This window comes from Aotus nancymaae, unplaced genomic scaffold, assembly GCF_030222135.1.
Source record: "Aotus nancymaae isolate 86718 unplaced genomic scaffold, 86718_ANA_hifiasm-v0.15.2.pri h1tg000089l, whole genome shotgun sequence".
Lineage (NCBI taxonomy): Eukaryota > Metazoa > Chordata > Mammalia > Primates > Aotidae > Aotus > Aotus nancymaae.
This window is the reverse complement of record NW_026988504.1, coordinates 13616716-13635496: the sequence shown is the minus strand read 5'-3', so window position 1 is coordinate 13635496 and position 18781 is coordinate 13616716. Positions and strand designations below refer to the sequence as shown.

Genomic DNA, 18781 nt, shown 5'->3' with positions numbered 1-18781 from the left:
CAATATATACATTGACAAAGGACTAATATCTAGACTCTATGAGTAACTCAAACATCAGCAAGAACAAAACAAACAATCCCATCAAAAACATAGACAACTCTCAGAAGAACATATACAAATGGCCAAAAAACATGAAAAAATGCTCAACATCACTAATGATCAGGGAAATGCATATCAAAACCGCAATGCAGTATCACCTTACTCCTGCAAGAATGGCCATAATCAAAACATCAAAAAGTGATAGATGTTGGTGTGTACGTGGTGAAAGGAAACATTTTTACACTGTTGATAGGAATGTAAACTAGTAAAACCACCATAAAAAACAGTGTGGAAATTCCTTAAAGAACTAAAAGTAAGTCTAGAGTTTGATCCAGCAATCCCACTCCTAGGCATCTACCCAGAATAAAAGAAGTCATTCTGTGAAAAAGATACTTGCCCATGCAGGTTTATAACAGCACAATTCACAATTGCAAAAATATGAAACCAGCCTAAATGTCCATCAGCCAACGACTGGATAAATAAAATGTGATACACACACACACATATACACACACACACACACACACACACACACCATAGTATACTACTTATCCATAAAAAGGAACAAAATAATGCCATTTGCAGCAACCTGGATGGAAACGGAGACCATTATTCTAAGTGAAGTAACTCAGGAATAGAAAACCTTAAATCATATGTTATCACTCATAAGTGGGAGCTAAGCTATGAGGATGAAAAGACATAAGAACTATACAATAGATGATGGGGATTCAGGGAAAAGGTGGGAGGGGGGTGAGGGATAAAAGACTACACAATGGGTACAGTGTACATCGCTCAGGTGATGAGTGCAATAAAGAACTTATTCATGTTACCAAACACCACCTATTTCCCAAAACCCTATTGAAATAAAAAACAGTAATAATAATAATAAAAACCTCAAAAAAAGAGGTGAAGTGTTCTGACAGACTTGAGGTATATAACTAGATGAGAGGTACTGCAATGGTCTAGAATAGAATAGTGGTCCCTAGCCTTTGTGGCCCCAGGTACCAGTTTTATGGTAGACAACTTTTCCACAGACAAAGGGCAAGGATAGTTTCAGGATGATTCAAATGTATTACATTTATTGTGCACTTTATTTCTATTATTATTACACTGTAATATATAATGAAATAATTATACAACTCACTATAATATAGAAGCAGTAGGAGTCCTGAGCTTGTTTTTCTGCAACCAGATGGTCTCAAGTGGGGGTGATGGGAGACAGTGACAGATCATCAGGCATTAGATTCTCATAAGAAGCATACAAATGGCTGGGCGTGGTGGCTCACGCCTGTAATCCAAGCACTTTGGAGGCCAAGGCGGGCGGATCACCTGAGGTCGGGAGTTCAAGACCAGCCTGACCAACATGGTGAAACCCCGTCTTGAAAAAAAAAAAAAAAAGAAGCATACAACCTAGATCCCTCACATGGGCAGTTCACAATAGAGTTCACACTCCTATGAGAATCTGATGCTGCCACTGCTGATCTGACAGGAGGCAGAGCTCAGATGGTAATGTGAGTGATGAGGTGCAGCTGTGAATACAAATGAAGCTTCTCTTGCTTGCTCACCACTCATTTCCTGCTGTGCAGCCCAGTTCCTAACAGGCAACTAGTGAGGTCCTTGTTCTGGAAGTTGGGAACCCCTAAACTAGACTAGTATTACACAGCACAACTTTCATGATGGTGAAAATGTTCCATAGAACATCTAGATCGCACCATACAATTTAGTAACTAACAGCCATATATGGCTACTGAGCACTTGGAATGTGGCTTGTGCTACTGAAAAAAATAAATTGTTAATTGATTTAATTTTAATTAATTTAAATTTTAAAAGCCACACATGGCTAGTAGTTACCATATATGACAGTCCAGGTGTAGAATACAGACACAGGTAATGAAGAATATAAGGGGAAAAGAAAAAGTGCTAGATACTTAATACTACTATTGAATCTATAGGAGTTTGCTATATTGGCTATAGATGTGGACAGAAGATAAAGAAAATGTAGGAGTTACGAGATCACTTCAGTTTTGGACCTTAGAGGGTAAAATAAAATACTTAATTTAAAAAGACTGATATAAAGAAGGACCAAGTTAAGATCCACTAGAGACTTAAGGTTTTCAAAACAAACTGCTCTCTTTTTACACAATCTCTTTATGTTCACAAGTGGCTACAGCCTAAGGTACAAAATATATTTATTTAAAATCAAATTAAAAGCATTAACAATGAATATGACTTAGGGTACCCTGGCTAGGAAAAAAAAAACTTAAAATTAAGCTGACCCTATGTGAGCAAAAAAGCCAAAAAATCTTTAAAGTAAAATTCAATAACCACCTGCATACCTGGAATGACCTGATCGAGATAGACAGCCAAGAGGACATAGAATATACTGTTAAGTGTGAGCATCATAATTGTAATAATTAGAGGATATGGGCCTGCAGTCAAATTTGAAAATAAAGCGCCTTCATTAAAATCTTCTAAATACATGACCTGAAAAATAGAAACACTAATTTTATTACATAAAAATGACAAAAACAAGCAAAAGCTAACACTACTTATAGTTATTCAGTATATCTACAGTGACAGTAACCAAACTGGACCTTTTAACAGATTAAACAGTTTACCAAATTAATAATATAAATTTATAAGGAAAACAAAAAAGACTTTACAAAAATATGTTTATCAAAACAATTCCTTTCCATCGTTTTTAATGCTGTGCTTCTTTAACTAGGATATATTCACTCTAGGGACATTTAATTCTAATGTAATTACTAACAAATGAAATAAAAATAAACTGCAATATTAATAATTACAAAGGCTAAAAAAAGGGTTATGATCCATATGGAAGCCAAACAAAGTAAGTACTGGAGAATAAAATTATGGTTAGCATCTAATAGTAAAAAGTAAGCAGGTATTTTGATTAATTGACACAATTATTAAAATATTCATAGTAGATATTTGTGATAGCATGGAAAAAGAAGTGTATGGGAGGTTGAAGCCTCATTTAGGTCCTAGCCCTGCCATTAAGTGAATATACTTTAATTATACTATTCTAGACTTCAGTTCCCTCATCTATAAAATGAAGAAGATGAATTCAATGACACTGAAAGGCCATCCCACTCACAATAAAAACCTATGAATCTATAATTCTATATTCCTAGAGAAGGGGGACTCAGTGAACTCTCAAAATTTATAACAATCACTCTTAGGTCATAAATAAGTGAAATGATTAACTCAATATTTAATTGTATCTCATGAATCAGAATTTCTATCCAACCAACATGAGTAATTTCTTATATTTAGTAATTACATTTTTTCTTTGTACATTAGCCAAATTTACGTTCCACTATAAAGCAGTTTCTTTCTTTTCTTTTTTTTAATGGCTGCTTACTTACAGAAAAGCAGTTTCTTATAAGATTTCTTTCATTTAGAACCTGACTACCCATGTAAGGACTAATAAAAATAATATTTATAAGTCTGAATGTTATTTAGATAAATGACAATTCCATGAAGCCTGGGCCAACAAAATCCACCAGGCCTACTTCTTTCACCACTACACTCACAATAAATTTGTTCTGCTTCCCACACAATTTTCTCCCATACATTATTCTGAGATAAATGCATAAATGGTAGCAGTATAACCAGTCTATAGGGCAATAAGAATTACTTGACATTTAAACAAACTACTATTAAACTGAGTTTCTGCAGTGAAATAAATTACTGAGATACATTGAAGTAAAAAGGGAAAAATTTATAAACAGAACATTTAACTAAAAAAATTGGAGAAAATATTAAAAAAACTAGATATAAAATATACTCCAGAAATCATTTCTTTCTCATGCTAAAATTTTAAAATAATTTTTTTTTTGTAAATCAAAGGTAGCATTCATGGTAGTATAAAGAGCAACATAAAACAGAAAGAAAATATTTAGTGAATGCAAGATTAATATATTACCTACCTGTGCAATACCAATCACAAAAGTACAGTGACAGAAAGGACTGAAAAGCCACACTAACGATTTGGGAAAACTTTCTATGAGGATTATCATAAGGCCAATAAATCCAAAAGCCACAGTGACAAAAAATTCAACTATTCCCACATGTTTTGATTTTTTAAAAAGAGGTGTCAGCATTAAAGCAAAAAATACCTATAAAATATAAATATTAAGGTTAGTGCAATGTTCATATACACTGGTATGAAAACAAAATTAAAGTTTGCTTGTGAAAGAAGTTATTTTCATGAAAAATACATTCATTAAAATACAACTATAATTTCTAAATACTATGGGAAGATATTTTATTTTCATACAAATAGTGATAAACATTTAAAAAATTTAAACTAAAAAATGCTTTTGTGATTTTTGTTTTTGTTTTTGAGACAGGGTCTTGCTCTGCCACCCTAGCTGAAGTCCAGTGGTGCAATCTTGGCTCACTGCAACTTCTACCTCATGGGTTCAAGTGATCCTCCCATCTCAGCCTCCTGAGTAGTTGGGATTACAGGAGTGGGCCACCACGTCCAGCTAATTTTAGAATTTTTTTGTAGAGACAGGGTTTTACCATGTTGCCCAGGCTGGTCTCAAATTCCTTGCCTCAAGCAATCCTCCTGCCTCGGCCTCCCAAAGTGCTGGGATTACAGGTGTGAGCCACCGCACCTAGCCCTAAACTAACAAACATTAAAGACTGCATTTTTATCTGTATCATAGTTACCACAGGTAAACATGACCACCTCTACATTACAGAAACCATAAATGGCCATGTGTTTCTGCAGTAAGATGCACAAAATATGCGAACAAAAATAAATCAACAAAAATTTTAAGTACAAGACCCATCTTTTAAACTTAATATATTCATAACATAAAAAGCCAGTTTAAAAAGAAAACAAAAACAAAAACAAAAACAAAAACCAGGAGGTCTGGTGCAGTGGCTCACTCGTGTAATCCCGGCACTTTGGGAGGCAGAGGCAAGTGGACCACTTGAGCCCAGGAGACCAAACTTGGACACATAGGAAGGCCTTGACTCTACAAAAAAAAAAAAAATATATATATATATATAAATATATATATATATATATATATATATATATATATTTTAATAGTAGTCCCAGCTACTCAGGAGGCTGAGGTTGAAGGATTGCTTGAACCTGGGAGGTCAAGGCTGCAGGGAGCTATGCGTGTGCCACTGCACTCCAGCCTGGGCCACAGAGCAAGACCCTATCTCAAAATAAAATTAAAAATTAAAAACAAACAAACAGGAAATTACATATGAAAGTATGTTAGTTATTTGTAATTTATTATTATTATTATTATTATTATTATTTGAGATGGAGTCTTGCTCTGTTGCCAGGCTGAAGGACAGTGGCACAGTCTCAGCTCACTGCAACCTCCGCCTCCCGGGTTTAAGCGATTCTTCCGACTCAGCCTCCCGAGTAGCTGGGACTACAGATGCGTGCCAAACGCCCAGCTAATTTTTGTATTTTCAGTAGAGACGGGGTTTCACCATGTTGGCCAGGATGGTCTTGATCTCTTGACCTTGTGATTCACCCGCCTCGGCCTCCCAAAATGCTGGGATTACAGGCGTGAGCCACCGTGCCTGGCTATAATTTATTATTTTAAAGAGCAGCGATAATAGCCAAAATATTTAACAACTGGTACATGACAGGCACATAAACCAATCATAATGGAAGATGGAACCACTTAAAACAAAGGCTGGTGGTTAAAACCCATCATTCAGCCAATATGCCAAATGGATATCAACACTGCCAAAGAGTTACATTTGCAAAGACATAACTTTAAAAATCATCATCCTGGTCCAGGGGAGGTGGCTCACTTCTGTAATCCCAGCACTTTGGGAGGTCGAGGCGGGCAGATCACGAGGTCAAGAGATCCAGACCATCCTGGCCAACATAGTGAAACTCCATCTCTACTAAAAATACAAAAAGTAGCCAGGCATGGTGGTGCGTTCCTGTAGTCCCAGCTACTCAGGAGGCTGAGGCGGAAGAATCCCTTGAACCCGGGAGGCGGAGGTTGCAGTGAGCCGAGATTGTGCCACTGTGACACAGCCTGGTGACAGAGCAAGACTCCATCTAAAAAAAGAAAAATCATCATCATCCTGGAGTATAAATTAACTTGAAAAAGTAAGGATTTCATGAAGACAAAAACAGTCTATACTCAACAGTCTTAATTATATACATCAATATATAAAGACAATAACAGAGGAGTTGTATGTTAAGTACATCATATGAAAATAAGCTAAATCTAAACCTAAAACTATTTTGTAACTTTCCTAAAAATACAGGGATACAGTGATGCTATATCATTTATTTATTAAGTCACTTATCAATAACATAGTAAAATCTGTCTTTCATGGCAAATTAACTATAAGCAAACTGAAAAAAAAGACCTTGCTATATTATCAAACATTTTGACAGTTCTTTATTTCCATCCCAAGTTAAAATACTTACAGATGATAATCCATAAAGGAAAAAAAGCAGAAATATCACAATGCTGCTACTTTGAGGAAATAACAAAGAAGCTGTTGCAATGACTGCCATAAGAAGGGACATAAGAAAAATTAAACTTGTATACAGAAGAACCCAGGAAAGCCTAAAATGAGAATACAGATATATTTATGGTCAAATGCATAAGCTTAGACAGTTAAAAAATCATTTTAAACAAAATTTAGATTTTAGCCATTGTATTCTCAAAATTAAGCCACTGTTCATTTCTGTGTATGCTTATGTATTGAAAATTAACAGTCTTATAAGTAATTAAAAATATAGTATTGGTTAAGTGATAGGTAAAAGTATAATGTGATAAAAATACTATCTTCCAGAGTCAAAACAGCTTTCAAAATGAATAGTAATTCATAATTAATTTAAATCTAATACTCTCAAAAGTTCAATAGCACATAATGTCTCTGATTTTCTTAAAATACAAAAGTTTATTGAGTCAAGATAACAATTTTCTTCATGGCATGTGCTACAATTAAACCTCTGATGGCTTTTGCAACTATAAACAATAAAGACTACCTTACCTCACTAATCAATGACATAATTACTACAATTACACAATGTGAAATCAACAAGATCAGTAACAAATTCACTATTTTTACTCAAGACTTCTTTACAAATCAGAGCTCAATGGAATTGCTGCAGTATTTTTATTTTACATATTTTTTTCAAGTTAGCTCAGGATTTAATGTATGATGTCATAAAATCACTGAGTTAAGACTAAAAAGGTAGCAAAATGATCCAAAACAGAATGTATCATTTTACAGAGGCAAAACTGAGAGACTGAGAGAACAATTTGCCTAAATTCTTCCAGCTACCGGTTCTCCATAAAATACTTTAATAACCCAATAAATCTTAAAAGCCAATCCTTTGGCCAGGCACAGTGGCTCATGCCTATAATCCCAGCACTTTGGGAGGCCGAGATGAGAGGTTCACTTGAGGCGAACACTTTGAGATCAGCCTGTACAAAAAATTTAAAAATTAGTTGGGTATGGCAGCATGCCCCTGTAGTCCCAGCTACTTGAGAGGCTGAGGTGGGAGAATCTCTTGAGCCAGGGAGTTTGAGGCCACAGTGAGTGACCCATGATCATGCCACCATACTCCAGCCTAGGTGACAGAGGAAGACCATGTCTCAAAAAAAAAATCCCAAAACCCATACTTTCTAAAATAACAAATGAAAGAAAAACAAGCAAAGGAAATATGTTATATACAATAACCCCATTATGTAAAGTGTTATAATTAATTGTTACATTGGGCTAATTGGGATAAAATTTTGTAAAACAGACTACAATAACAGCTCACATGCACAGTATTAACCTTTCCCCCAGAACGAACTTCTTTACACAGTGGAAAGAGTAAGGAAACTACACTTAGAATTATTTATAAAAATGCATGCCTTTATAAAATTATCACTGTATAAAAATGCTGATACATTAAAGGTCACTTGTGAAAACACATTTTTCTCATATCTTTCTCTAAAATTATTTGCATATTCATCTTAGTTCACCCAAATAACAAAAACTTTCAAGAGAAAAAAAGTCCATATACCGCATATTCAGATTTTAATCACTGTAACTAAATTTTTAACATCATATATAAGCTATATTATGGAAGAACTGTAACAGGCAATTAATTTCTAATGTTCCAAGATTTCACATCTTCCAAATTCTGAAATACACAGAAATGTATATGGAGTATATTGAAATATTCTGAAATATACATGGAGTGTGCCCATGATTCAAAAAAAAAGTGAAATGAAATTTACAAGTGTTGTCAACACAAACTTTCCATATTCTTCATCCCTTATGTTAAAAGAAGCCAATTAGTTATTGAAGTTTGTTGACTAATCTCAAATTCCAAGACTAAGGCAACTATTGTAAGAAAACATGATAAGCACTTCAAGTTAGGTAAATAGCAAAATTACAATTCTGAAAATATGTATATTTAATACAATTTTTAATTATGTTAGGTAACAAATTTTTAATAACATACCAAAAGGCAGTATCATGAAGTCCCATTATCTTTAAAAATTCTTTTATTTTTTTTTCTTTTTCTGCTACGATATGAATTGCCAAAAAGTATCCAAAAGGTGAAAATGCTATAACTAGGTATATTAAAATTACTCCTCGGGGAAAGGTATCTATTTCTACAGCAGCAGTTTCTCCCATAATAACAGCTTTAGTTGACTCCAGCTCCTTCCAAAGAGAAACATTGGTCTTCAACTATAATTTAAAAATGTAAACACATTAAATTAATTTCATTATGATAGTAGTGCTTAATAAAATGGGACAGCTACATCCTTAAATTTAGTCAATAACCTAGTACAAATATAATCCTCAAAAAGCTACATACATGAAATAAAGTGAGTGACCCCAGTATCATAATTCAGAGTAGAATATTGTTTTCAATTTATTCTAAAGGTACACCATAAAGTTTAAAGTCGGTAAGTGTATAAATTTTGATTAATTTATCAAATCAAATAAAATTGCACAATTATCATCTTAAGCAGACAATTATATGTATCTTAGTAAAAATACACATCTTCAAAATTTAGAAATTTAGGAATAATTTTTAGTGGCATCAATCCTATGACTGTTTAAAAAATGTTCTTTTAAATACTATGCCCTTTTATTGCTTTAAAGTCTATATGTGTAGTACATATAGACCAAATAATAAAACTATTTATGCCACATAATACTTCTAACATTCCAATTAATGCCTAAATTGGAATCTTTCCTGCATATTCATCCAGTGTGGTCTGGGCTGTGCATGGCTAAAAACTTTGGCCAAAACACCAATAGGTGATATAATATCATCAGTGTAATAGACCTCATATTTCACTATCTTTACCTTAAACTTCTGTATTATTGAATTTATGCAATAATACATGTCCCTAATACGTTTATACTATATTGCAAAAGTTTACAAGACAATTCTACATAAATCATCTCATTTGGTTCTTACAATAATGCTGTCAAGTATTATTATTATAGTCATTTTACTACATTGCAGTGTAACAACAGAGACAGGATTCTTGTTCAGGTTTTCATTCTAGTTCTATCATTATTCATATATACTTTAAACATACAGTTTAGTAGAGAAGATGGTTGATATACATTGAAATTACAATATTTTGTAGCATAGTAAATTCTGTAGCATAGTGAATCCAATTAGAAAGAGCAAATAGAGAAAAAAAAAAGCCACAGATCTATTCAGAACATGAAAGAATGAAATATGGTTAATTTGAATAGTCTGAATTCTAACTAAGGTAACTTCATCTACTGCTATCTAGCCCAGACACAAAAGTAAAATTTTAAAAATAAATTTCATGGCTAGTTTTTCTGCTAAAATATGAAACACAACAAAAAGTACTAGATGAGATAATACGACTTTTTAATCTTTTTTCTTAAAGGAGTTGTAGTAAGTTACATATTTAGTACATTTTACAGTAGGCAAACCAAATACTATTGTAAAGAATTAGGAAATATTTATTTTAAAATGGCTTCATTTTTGTATTTCTTCCTTTATCATATTTACCTGTATAATGGCAGCATCTATGGATGCTTGTAAAACTGTAAAACCTGAGGACCAGTACTGAGTAGCCTCACATGATTTTGAACAGCCACCTATGGGGAGAAAAATATGAGATCTAAGATTCTGTAGAACATGCAAGTGCATTGCTTTAAAGATATCACATGGAGGGTTACCAAAGTAATAAAATCAATCAATCTCTATAGGACCAAAGAAATAAGCTACTGACTTGCAAAGGTAGACAATATCTATAAGATTTCTGATCATTCACTTGAAATTTTGAAATAAAAGTTACATGTGTTAGAATACTGAAAAGTAAATGAATAAAAATGTAAAGAAAAATTAATTGTAGTTATTTAAAATAAGTTACTTTTTTGTTTTAAAGTAGGTCATTCTACATGACTTAGCTCCAAAGCACTTCCAGAAGCAAGGAAAAGTAAGTTCATAGGACATGTAGTCTTTGAAAATCACACCTACAAAGTTGCTGAGCTTAGAAAGACTGGATGTTAACATTTCTTTTTCATTTGTATATTCTTCAGTAATTATGACTATAAAGATATCATAACAATAAAGTTAGCTCACAAATTAAAATACCATAATATAGATCAAGTTTACAATGCAACTTTTTGAAATAAAGTCACAAATTCAGTATTTAGCATAGTGATTTTAATATTGTTGAATAAATGTTTGTGGTTGATAATATTTCTTCATAGGTTTAAACAACCAAAGGTTGTTTTCCATGTTTCAAATATAAAACTAATAAAGTTCACAAGTAAAAGACCTTAAGATTTTAAAGATGTGTACTACACCATAAGTAAAAGCAATTACATGAAAAAAAATAGAGACAGAAAGTCACATAACCCAAAATGCAATTTTGCTTTATGCTACTGTATTTAATATATATACATGTATTAAATCAAAATGGATATTATATAAAAATATTTTATGTGTAGAAGTAGATAGGTATTTATAAATATTTTTATGCTATACTTCTTAGTTTTCCTATTGGAACAAGGAAGAATAGTTGAAAATGCCAATATTGAACTATATCAAATTTTGACTCTGAACTACAAGCAGCAAAGATATGCATTTAATTGATCTTCGATGATTATGTACAGCTATTTACCTCTTGAATCCATATAAATAGAAGATATGGGAATCATATCAGGAAAAAAACGAAGTTCATAGGACATGGAGTCTTTGAAAACCACACCTACAAAGTTGCTGGGCTTAGAAAGACTGGATGTTAACATTTCTTTTTCATTTGAATATTCTTCAGTAATTATGACTGTAAGATATCATAACAATATAGTTAGCTCACAAATTAAAATACTATAATATAGTAGATCAAGTTTACAATTACTTTTAATAAATGGAGTATTTTATAAGCACTTTTTCTATATTTGCCTCTTTAAAAATGAAGACAGGCCAGGCATAGTGGCTCACACCTATAATCCCAACACTTTGGGAGACCAAGACAGGAGGATTGCTTGAGTCAGAAGTTCAAGTCCAACCTGGGCAACATCATGAGGTTTCATCTCTATAAAAAATAAAAAATTAGCCAGGTGTGGTGATGTGTGCCTGTAGTCTCAGCTACTTGGGAGGCTGAGGTGGGAGGATCACTTGAGCCTGAAAGGTGAGGCTGCAGTGAGCCATAATTGAGCAACTGCACTCCAGCTTAGGCAACAGAGTGAGACTATGTCTCAAAAAAAAAAAAAAAAAAAAAGACAACTTTCCAACAAAATAATAATAAACAATAAAATGGTACAATATTGCAGACCCTACTCAGCTGTCATTTGATTACAGAAATGTGTCAGTATTATACTTATGTTATAAACATGATGAAATATAGTAAAAAAAAACATGCAGAACTCATATTTCATCAAGAAATTGCTGCTTCCTAAAACTTCAATGAATTATACTAAACTAACTTCAGGCAGCAATAAAATTATAAAAATTGTTAGTAATGCATTTATCTATCTCGAAGTAAAACTAAAAAAATAACTGTTTCATCTTGTATTTTTTTAGAGACAGAGTCTTGTTCTGTTGCCCAGGCTGCAGTATATGGGATCTTGCACTCAAACTTCAGGTGTCAAGAGACCCTCTCACCTCAGCCTCTGGAGTAGAGCTGGGTCTACAGGCACTCATCACCATGTCTGGCTGATTTTTTGTTTTCAATTTTTGTAGAGATGAGGTGTCACTATGTTTCCCAAGCTGATCTTGAACTCCTGGCTTCAAGTGTTACTCCCACCTCAGCCTCCTGACTAGCTGGTTACAGGTATGAGCCACTGAGCCTGCACAAAAGTAACTTTTTAGTAAATATATGCATTTTTTATTTTCAAATATTTGTTATAAAGAAAATTCCATAATCCTCAGAAACCAAGTAGGCATTTTATTAACTATGACACAACTCCTCCTTAAATAAAAATTGTCATTCAAATCCAATATTGCTCATTCCTTTCTTAGGATATATGTGGAAAAAATACTGTAATCACTCTTTCTCATCAGATAAGACTAATTTTTAAATACTTTCTTGTAGTTTTGTTTACAAGCAACTAATCTTCACTACAGAAGCTTCAAATGTGATGAAATGGAAAGAATATAGAATTAGTACTTAACTTCATCATTTATGAACTGTGTGAGCACAGACAGGTGATTGAAACTCCTCAAACTTTAGTGTCCTCATCTACAATGCCTAGCTGATGACACTGGGTTGTTGTGAAGAACAAGTGAAGTAACAAACATCAAAATGCTTTGTAGCCTGGGTGTGGTGGCTCACACCTATAATGCCAGCACTTTGGAAAGTAGAGGCAGGTAGATTGCTTGACTCTGGGAATTCAAGATCAGCCTGGGTAGCATGGTGAAACTCTGTCTCTACAAAAACACAAAAATTAGCCAGGCATGGTGGTGTCCCCCTGCTACTCAGGAGGCTGAAGCAGGAGTATCACTTGAGCCCAGGAGGCAGAGGCTGCAGTGAGCTGAGATCACAGCACTGCACACCAGCTTGACAGTAAGATCCCATCTCAAAAAAAAAGAAGAAGAAAAAAAAATACTTTGAGATTATAAAATATTACTTAAATGTTAATTAGTAAGATTTTCCAGGCCCTTTAAGAGGAACAGGGAACTCCAGGATTTACATGAATAAAGAGCATGTTAGTTCAACATCCTACCTGTCATGTTATGTATGTATGCATAACCCATTTTCACATAGTTCTGTTGTTAAAAATACAGAAGTCTAAAACATGTGTATGTGTATATTCCCACTATTTTGGCATCTAAGTTAATACACACTGACTTATATTTCTTCTTTTTTTCTTGAGACAGAGTCCCACTCTGTTGCCTAGGCTTGAGTGCAGTGGCACAATCTCAGCTCACTGCAACCACCGCATCCTGGGTTCAAGCAATTCTCCTGTCTCAACCTTCCAAGCAGCTGGGATTACAGGCATCCGCCACCATGCCTGACTATTTTTTTTGTATTTTTAGTAGAGACGGGGTTTCACCATGTTGGCCAGTTTGGTCTCGCGCTCCTGACCTCAGGTGATCCACCCACCTCGGCCTCCCAAAGTGCTGGGATTACAGGTGTGTGTCACCACGTCTAGCCACACATTTCTTTGGTTTATACTCTTTCCTCCTACTCAGAATTACCAATGAATTTCATTTCAACATTTTTAATCAGCTTTTTGAGTTTGTACACTAAATTCTCATGGTAATCTATGCTACTTGTGCCTAATATGATACACTAACATATAATAATAAGAAGTGTGTTTAATCAAAATATTAAATCGAAATAAGCAGAGAAAGAAACCAATGGAATAAAAGTTACTTGGGTTCTGACTGTATAATTAACACTTCCCATTCAATGATGTATAATCCAATAATGTGATGAAATATAAGTTAATTACAACTATCCCAAATGGCAAAAAATAACATGCTAATCTGTTATTTTCTATAATTCAGCACTTCATTGTTTAATCATTAATAGTATAAGAATTTCTGTCACTTTTCTCCAGGTTTTGATTTAGGTTCTCTCACAGCCACTTTCAGTTCACTGGCACCTCACTGCTTACACTGTTTTCTAGTTCACTTCTTTGTGAGAAGTACACATTGAGGAAAAAAATTTAATATATATATATATATATATATATAAATAAAACAGAGTTAGAGACTTAGCTATAGTCATAGTTGTAGTCTCCAAAGTCAGATACTTCTTCAGTTTACACCATATACTTCCACAAACAAGCATAATAAGCTGAAAAGGTGACTACAGTCTTTATCACATATTTCTAGCTTCTTTTTAAATTTGTTTTAATTTTTTATTTATAAAAATGCTAAAATTATTTAATTCCGTTGCTCAGAGTAAGGAGTGCTGGAATGAAGTGGCACGATCATAGTTCATTGCAGACCCAAACTCCTGGGCTCAAGGGATCCCCCCTCCTCAACCTTCTGAGTAGCTGGAACTACAGGTACGTCCTACCACATTCAGCTAAACATTTCTAGCTTCATAATTATATGAGAGTCAGAATCAAAATGAAATAACTCATCAAATCTTGTATCTTATACAAGAATACTTAAACTATTTTATAAATATATAAGAATTACATATAAAAGTACATAAAATGTTTCTTATCACCAAGAATATAAATTAATGTTTCACAAGAAAAGGCAACAGAATTAAACAATTTTAGCATTTTTATAAAACTATACTTCGGTGGAGGAACACATCTCTAAGTGTTAAGACTACTACTTATTCAGTAAAGCAAGCTGATAAATATTGAACAGGCTTAGTATTATAAATAGAATATATATAAGCTCACAATACCATCAGGAAGGTGATCAGTAGACACTTTCTGCATGATGCTGCTTGTAATGTTAGTCACTGGAGTATACCCAAGAATTAGATTAGAAAGAATAAATTTGTCCATAGGATTAAGTTCTATATCAGGCACTTCTTCATATTTCTTATTTGGATGCATCATGCTAATTAAAATTAACCAAAATAAAAAAAATAGTGGAAAAAGAATTTCCTACAATAAAAGAAACAAAGTAATTACAAAGTATAACAAAAGCAGCAAAAATCATCAAGATTTCTTTGCAAATATAATACTAAGAAAAAACAAGAAATTTGGTTGTCCTTTCTTATGAATAAAAAGTAAAAGCAATTCTATCCCAAAAGAATTATTGTGTTGAACACCTCATCAAACCCAACAGGCATATTAAATGATTTTTTCCTTTGAATTTAGTTTTACTGAAATATTTTAAAATTCAAGTCACATAATTAAGATGACATAAAAGATAATATTTAAATGTCTTAGATTATTAACATAAAATATATTAAACTCACTCATACAATTTTATCTAAAGCAATTTACCAAACCTCCCTATATGGATTCACCATAAAAATGTCTTTAATCGATTCTGAATTAGAAATCATAATTTAATTATAACTAAATGTATAGTATCAAAACCATACTCAAATTCTATAGTCAGCTTTAGTGGAAATCAGCTATTATATCACCTTGCTGTTTAATTGTTTTACTGGTTTCAGGAGAAGATGAAAAATATATTTTCATCCTTTGAAATTATTACTGGCTGGTTAGCCAAAGTTCTTCCTTTCTTTTACCTTTATTAAAAGTAACATACATATGTTGTGGGTACAAATCAGCGTCATAATGTTAATACTCATGGACACCTCAATCTAGACACCATAAAATACGAGGTTGTGGGGAATAAAACTCTGGAATCAAAATTATTTTGGAATGTTAGTTCATGAAACTTAGGAAACACATCCCTAAAAGTTCAAAATTAAGCACTGATATTAAAATTAACTAAATGTGGAAATAATTATTAGAATTTTTAGCATTTAGAAAGCATTAGGTAATTCAGTTTTTTTTTGTGGCTAACATGGCAAGCTTCTACTTTACAAGAAAAGGAAATAAAGTTATAAAAAAAATATTTAGCAAAATAAATCACTACTTCAAGATAGAACATATCAAGCAAAATGAACTGCAACAAAGCATAGGAAAGAGTTACTTAACTTACCTGAACACTACTCTTTTTAGTTCGGCATTTAATTAAGTAATTCTTCAGCAGGAGTGTTCTGGTCTGTCTCCAAACTCCCACCTCCCCAATTGCAGTGGACATGTTTTCTGAATAAACCTATTAAGGAGGAAAAACAAACAAATAAATCTGGAGCCACACAGTAAACTGCATGTAATTTTTAATAACAAAAACAAGCAAATGTTTCAGTCCCAGGTAAGATGGATTAAGCATACTCCAAGCTGTCTCTCCTAAGAAACTGGACAGAATGCATGGGGCAGAAATTTATGGACTCTGAAAAGTAAACAGTAGCATGTGAAATAGGGGAGACCAGAATTTGAAATATCACCATATCAGCAGTGGTACTTTTTCTCCTTTGGTATCTCACAAACTACCCACAGAGGCAGCTCCAGAAGAAACCTGAGCTCCTTAATGCTCAAGGAGAATGTAGAAATAGCAAATCTTTTTTTCTTTTCTGAATCCTCCTTTATCCCCACATGCAAGCAATCCCATGGTAACAGGACCAGACTAGAGTAATGAAAGCCTATTGCAGCCAAAACTCTTGAGGTAGGAAAACCTTTCTCTCCATTCCATGGAGCTATGGTTGTAAGACAGTAATCCCTTTTGCTTTTCTTCTCTACCTCCTACCATTGGGCCCTGGATATGGTGGCTGCAGTTGCACAAGTATGCAACCCAATGGAGAAAATAAACATTAGTTCTCTGGCTGGAGAATGGAAAGAGAAGCCACAGGGAAACAAAAAGTAGAAGTGGGAACAAATAGAAAAGAGAGCTCAGGAAAGCACCCTAAAAAGTTGTTTGTAATTCCTGAAATAACTCTCAACCTGGACATACATAAATCCAATCCCATTAGTGTGACAAAGACTTGAAAAACTCAACTAACAGAAAGACCACTGTCCAAATCCAGACAATTCACTGTGAAGCACACACAAGACAAACCAAAAAGGTACTGCAAAAGCTTTTGAAAAATAAACTAGAATGACAACTACAGTTCAAAGAAAGTGGGTAGAAACTTATGACCTGAACCTAATCTGGTTGACATTCTGCTAAAAGAAAATATCAGTATTTTCCGTAAGTATTAAAACAAAACTCGAAGTCTCATACAATCCAAAATTACTTGGTAAATGAAACATGTAAAAAATAGCAACTCTACTATGAAAATAAAATCAAAAGATACCACTGCTGAAATAACGCAGACTTTGAAATTATCTGATAAAACTTCTAAAGCAGCTATTTTAAAAAGGATTCAGTGAACAATCAAAAGTATTTTGAAAGCATTGAAAAATAGAAAATTTTAGCAAAGAAACAAGACATAAAGCAGAACCAAATGGAATTTTAGAACAGAAAAACACAGTAAGAAATAAATACAAATGGAAACTTTAAAACAGAAAACACAATAATAAATGAATAAAACTCATGGAGTAGCTCAAAAGCAGAATGCATACAACAGAAAAAGAATCAGTAAACCTGAAGATTCTCAGTAAACATTATCCAATCTAACAACAGAGAGAAAAAAGATTTTTAAAAGATTAACAGTGCTTCAGAAAACTGTGAGACAGGCCGGGCATACTGGCTCTTGCCTATAATCCCAACATGTTGGGAGGCCAAGATGGGCAGATCACCTGAGGTCAGGAGTTCAGGACCAGCCTGGCCAACACGGTCAAACCCCATCTCTACTAAAAATACAAAAATTAGCTGGGTATGGTGGTAGGCACCTGGAATCTCAGCTACTGGGGAGGCAGGAGAATTGTTTGAACCCAGGAGGAGGAGCTTGCAATGAGCCAAGATTGCAATACAGCACTCCAGCCTGAGTGACAAAGTGAGACCCTGTCTCAAAAAAAAAAAGAAAACTTTCATATTATCAGACTCATAAAAGGAGAGGAGAAAGAGTGCTAATGCTAAAAAAATGGGAAAAAAATTAAACACTTAGTGGCTGCAAATTTTCAATTTAGCAAGAGATATAAACACAAAAGTTTCAAGGTTAGTGAAGCCCCAAAAACAAAGAAAATCCATGCCCATACACATTATAATTAATCCGCTGAAAATTAAGACATTAAAAAATGTTGAAAGCAGTCAGAGAACAATGATGTATTACCTACGGAGAATAATAATAATAATGATTTGAATGAGGGCAGACTTCTCATAAGAAACTGTGGAGAAACTGCACTATATTCACATTGCTGGTAGGAAAGCACAAGGTTCAGATGCTTAGAAAAACAGTTTGGCAGTTCCTCAAAAAGTTAAACATAGAATTACCATATGACCTCACAATTCCACTCCTAGGTATACAGCCAAAAGAAATGAACATAAGGACTCAATTGAGTACATGTTCACACATGTTCACAGTAGCACTATTAAGAATAGCAGAAAGAAACAGCCCAAATACTTATCAACAGATGAATGAACAAATTGTGGCATATATATACAAATATTATTCAGCCATAAAAAGTAATGAAGTGGCCAAGTGCAGTGGTTCATGCCTGTAATACTAGCACTTTGGGAGGCTGAGGCAGGCGGATCACTTGAGGTCAGGAGTTTGAGACCAGCCTGGCCAATATGGCAAAACCCCATCTCTACTGAAAAAAAAAAAACAAAAAAACAAAAAAAAATTAGCTGGGTGTGGTGGCACATTCCTGTAATCTCAACTACCAGGAG

At 33.7% G+C, this 18781-nt stretch overlaps 1 protein-coding gene across 3 annotated transcripts in view; it reads right to left on the bottom strand.

Moving 5' to 3' along the window:
• Nucleotides 1-18781, bottom strand: part of ABCA5 (ATP binding cassette subfamily A member 5) — a 101413-nt gene that overhangs the window by 73109 nt on the left and 9523 nt on the right. Inside the window, exons 2-9 of one of the 3 annotated variants that reach the window (XM_064369564.1) lie at nt 16112-16228; nt 14892-15096; nt 11199-11360; nt 10079-10167; nt 8534-8763; nt 6494-6635; nt 3993-4181; nt 2376-2523 (exon numbers count right to left, since the gene is read on the bottom strand). In XM_064369564.1, coding sequence (XP_064225634.1) covers nt 2376-2523; nt 3993-4181; nt 6494-6635; nt 8534-8763; nt 10079-10167; nt 11199-11360; nt 14892-15096; nt 16112-16213 — 1267 coding nt within the window. In that variant the 5' untranslated portion in view covers nt 16214-16228. Of the gene's footprint in view, nt 1-2375; nt 2524-3992; nt 4182-6493; nt 6636-8533; nt 8764-10078; nt 10168-11198; nt 11361-14891; nt 15097-16111; nt 16280-18781 lie in introns of those variants that run through there. The other 2 variants (XM_064369563.1, XM_064369565.1) reach the window with 2 other exon arrangements.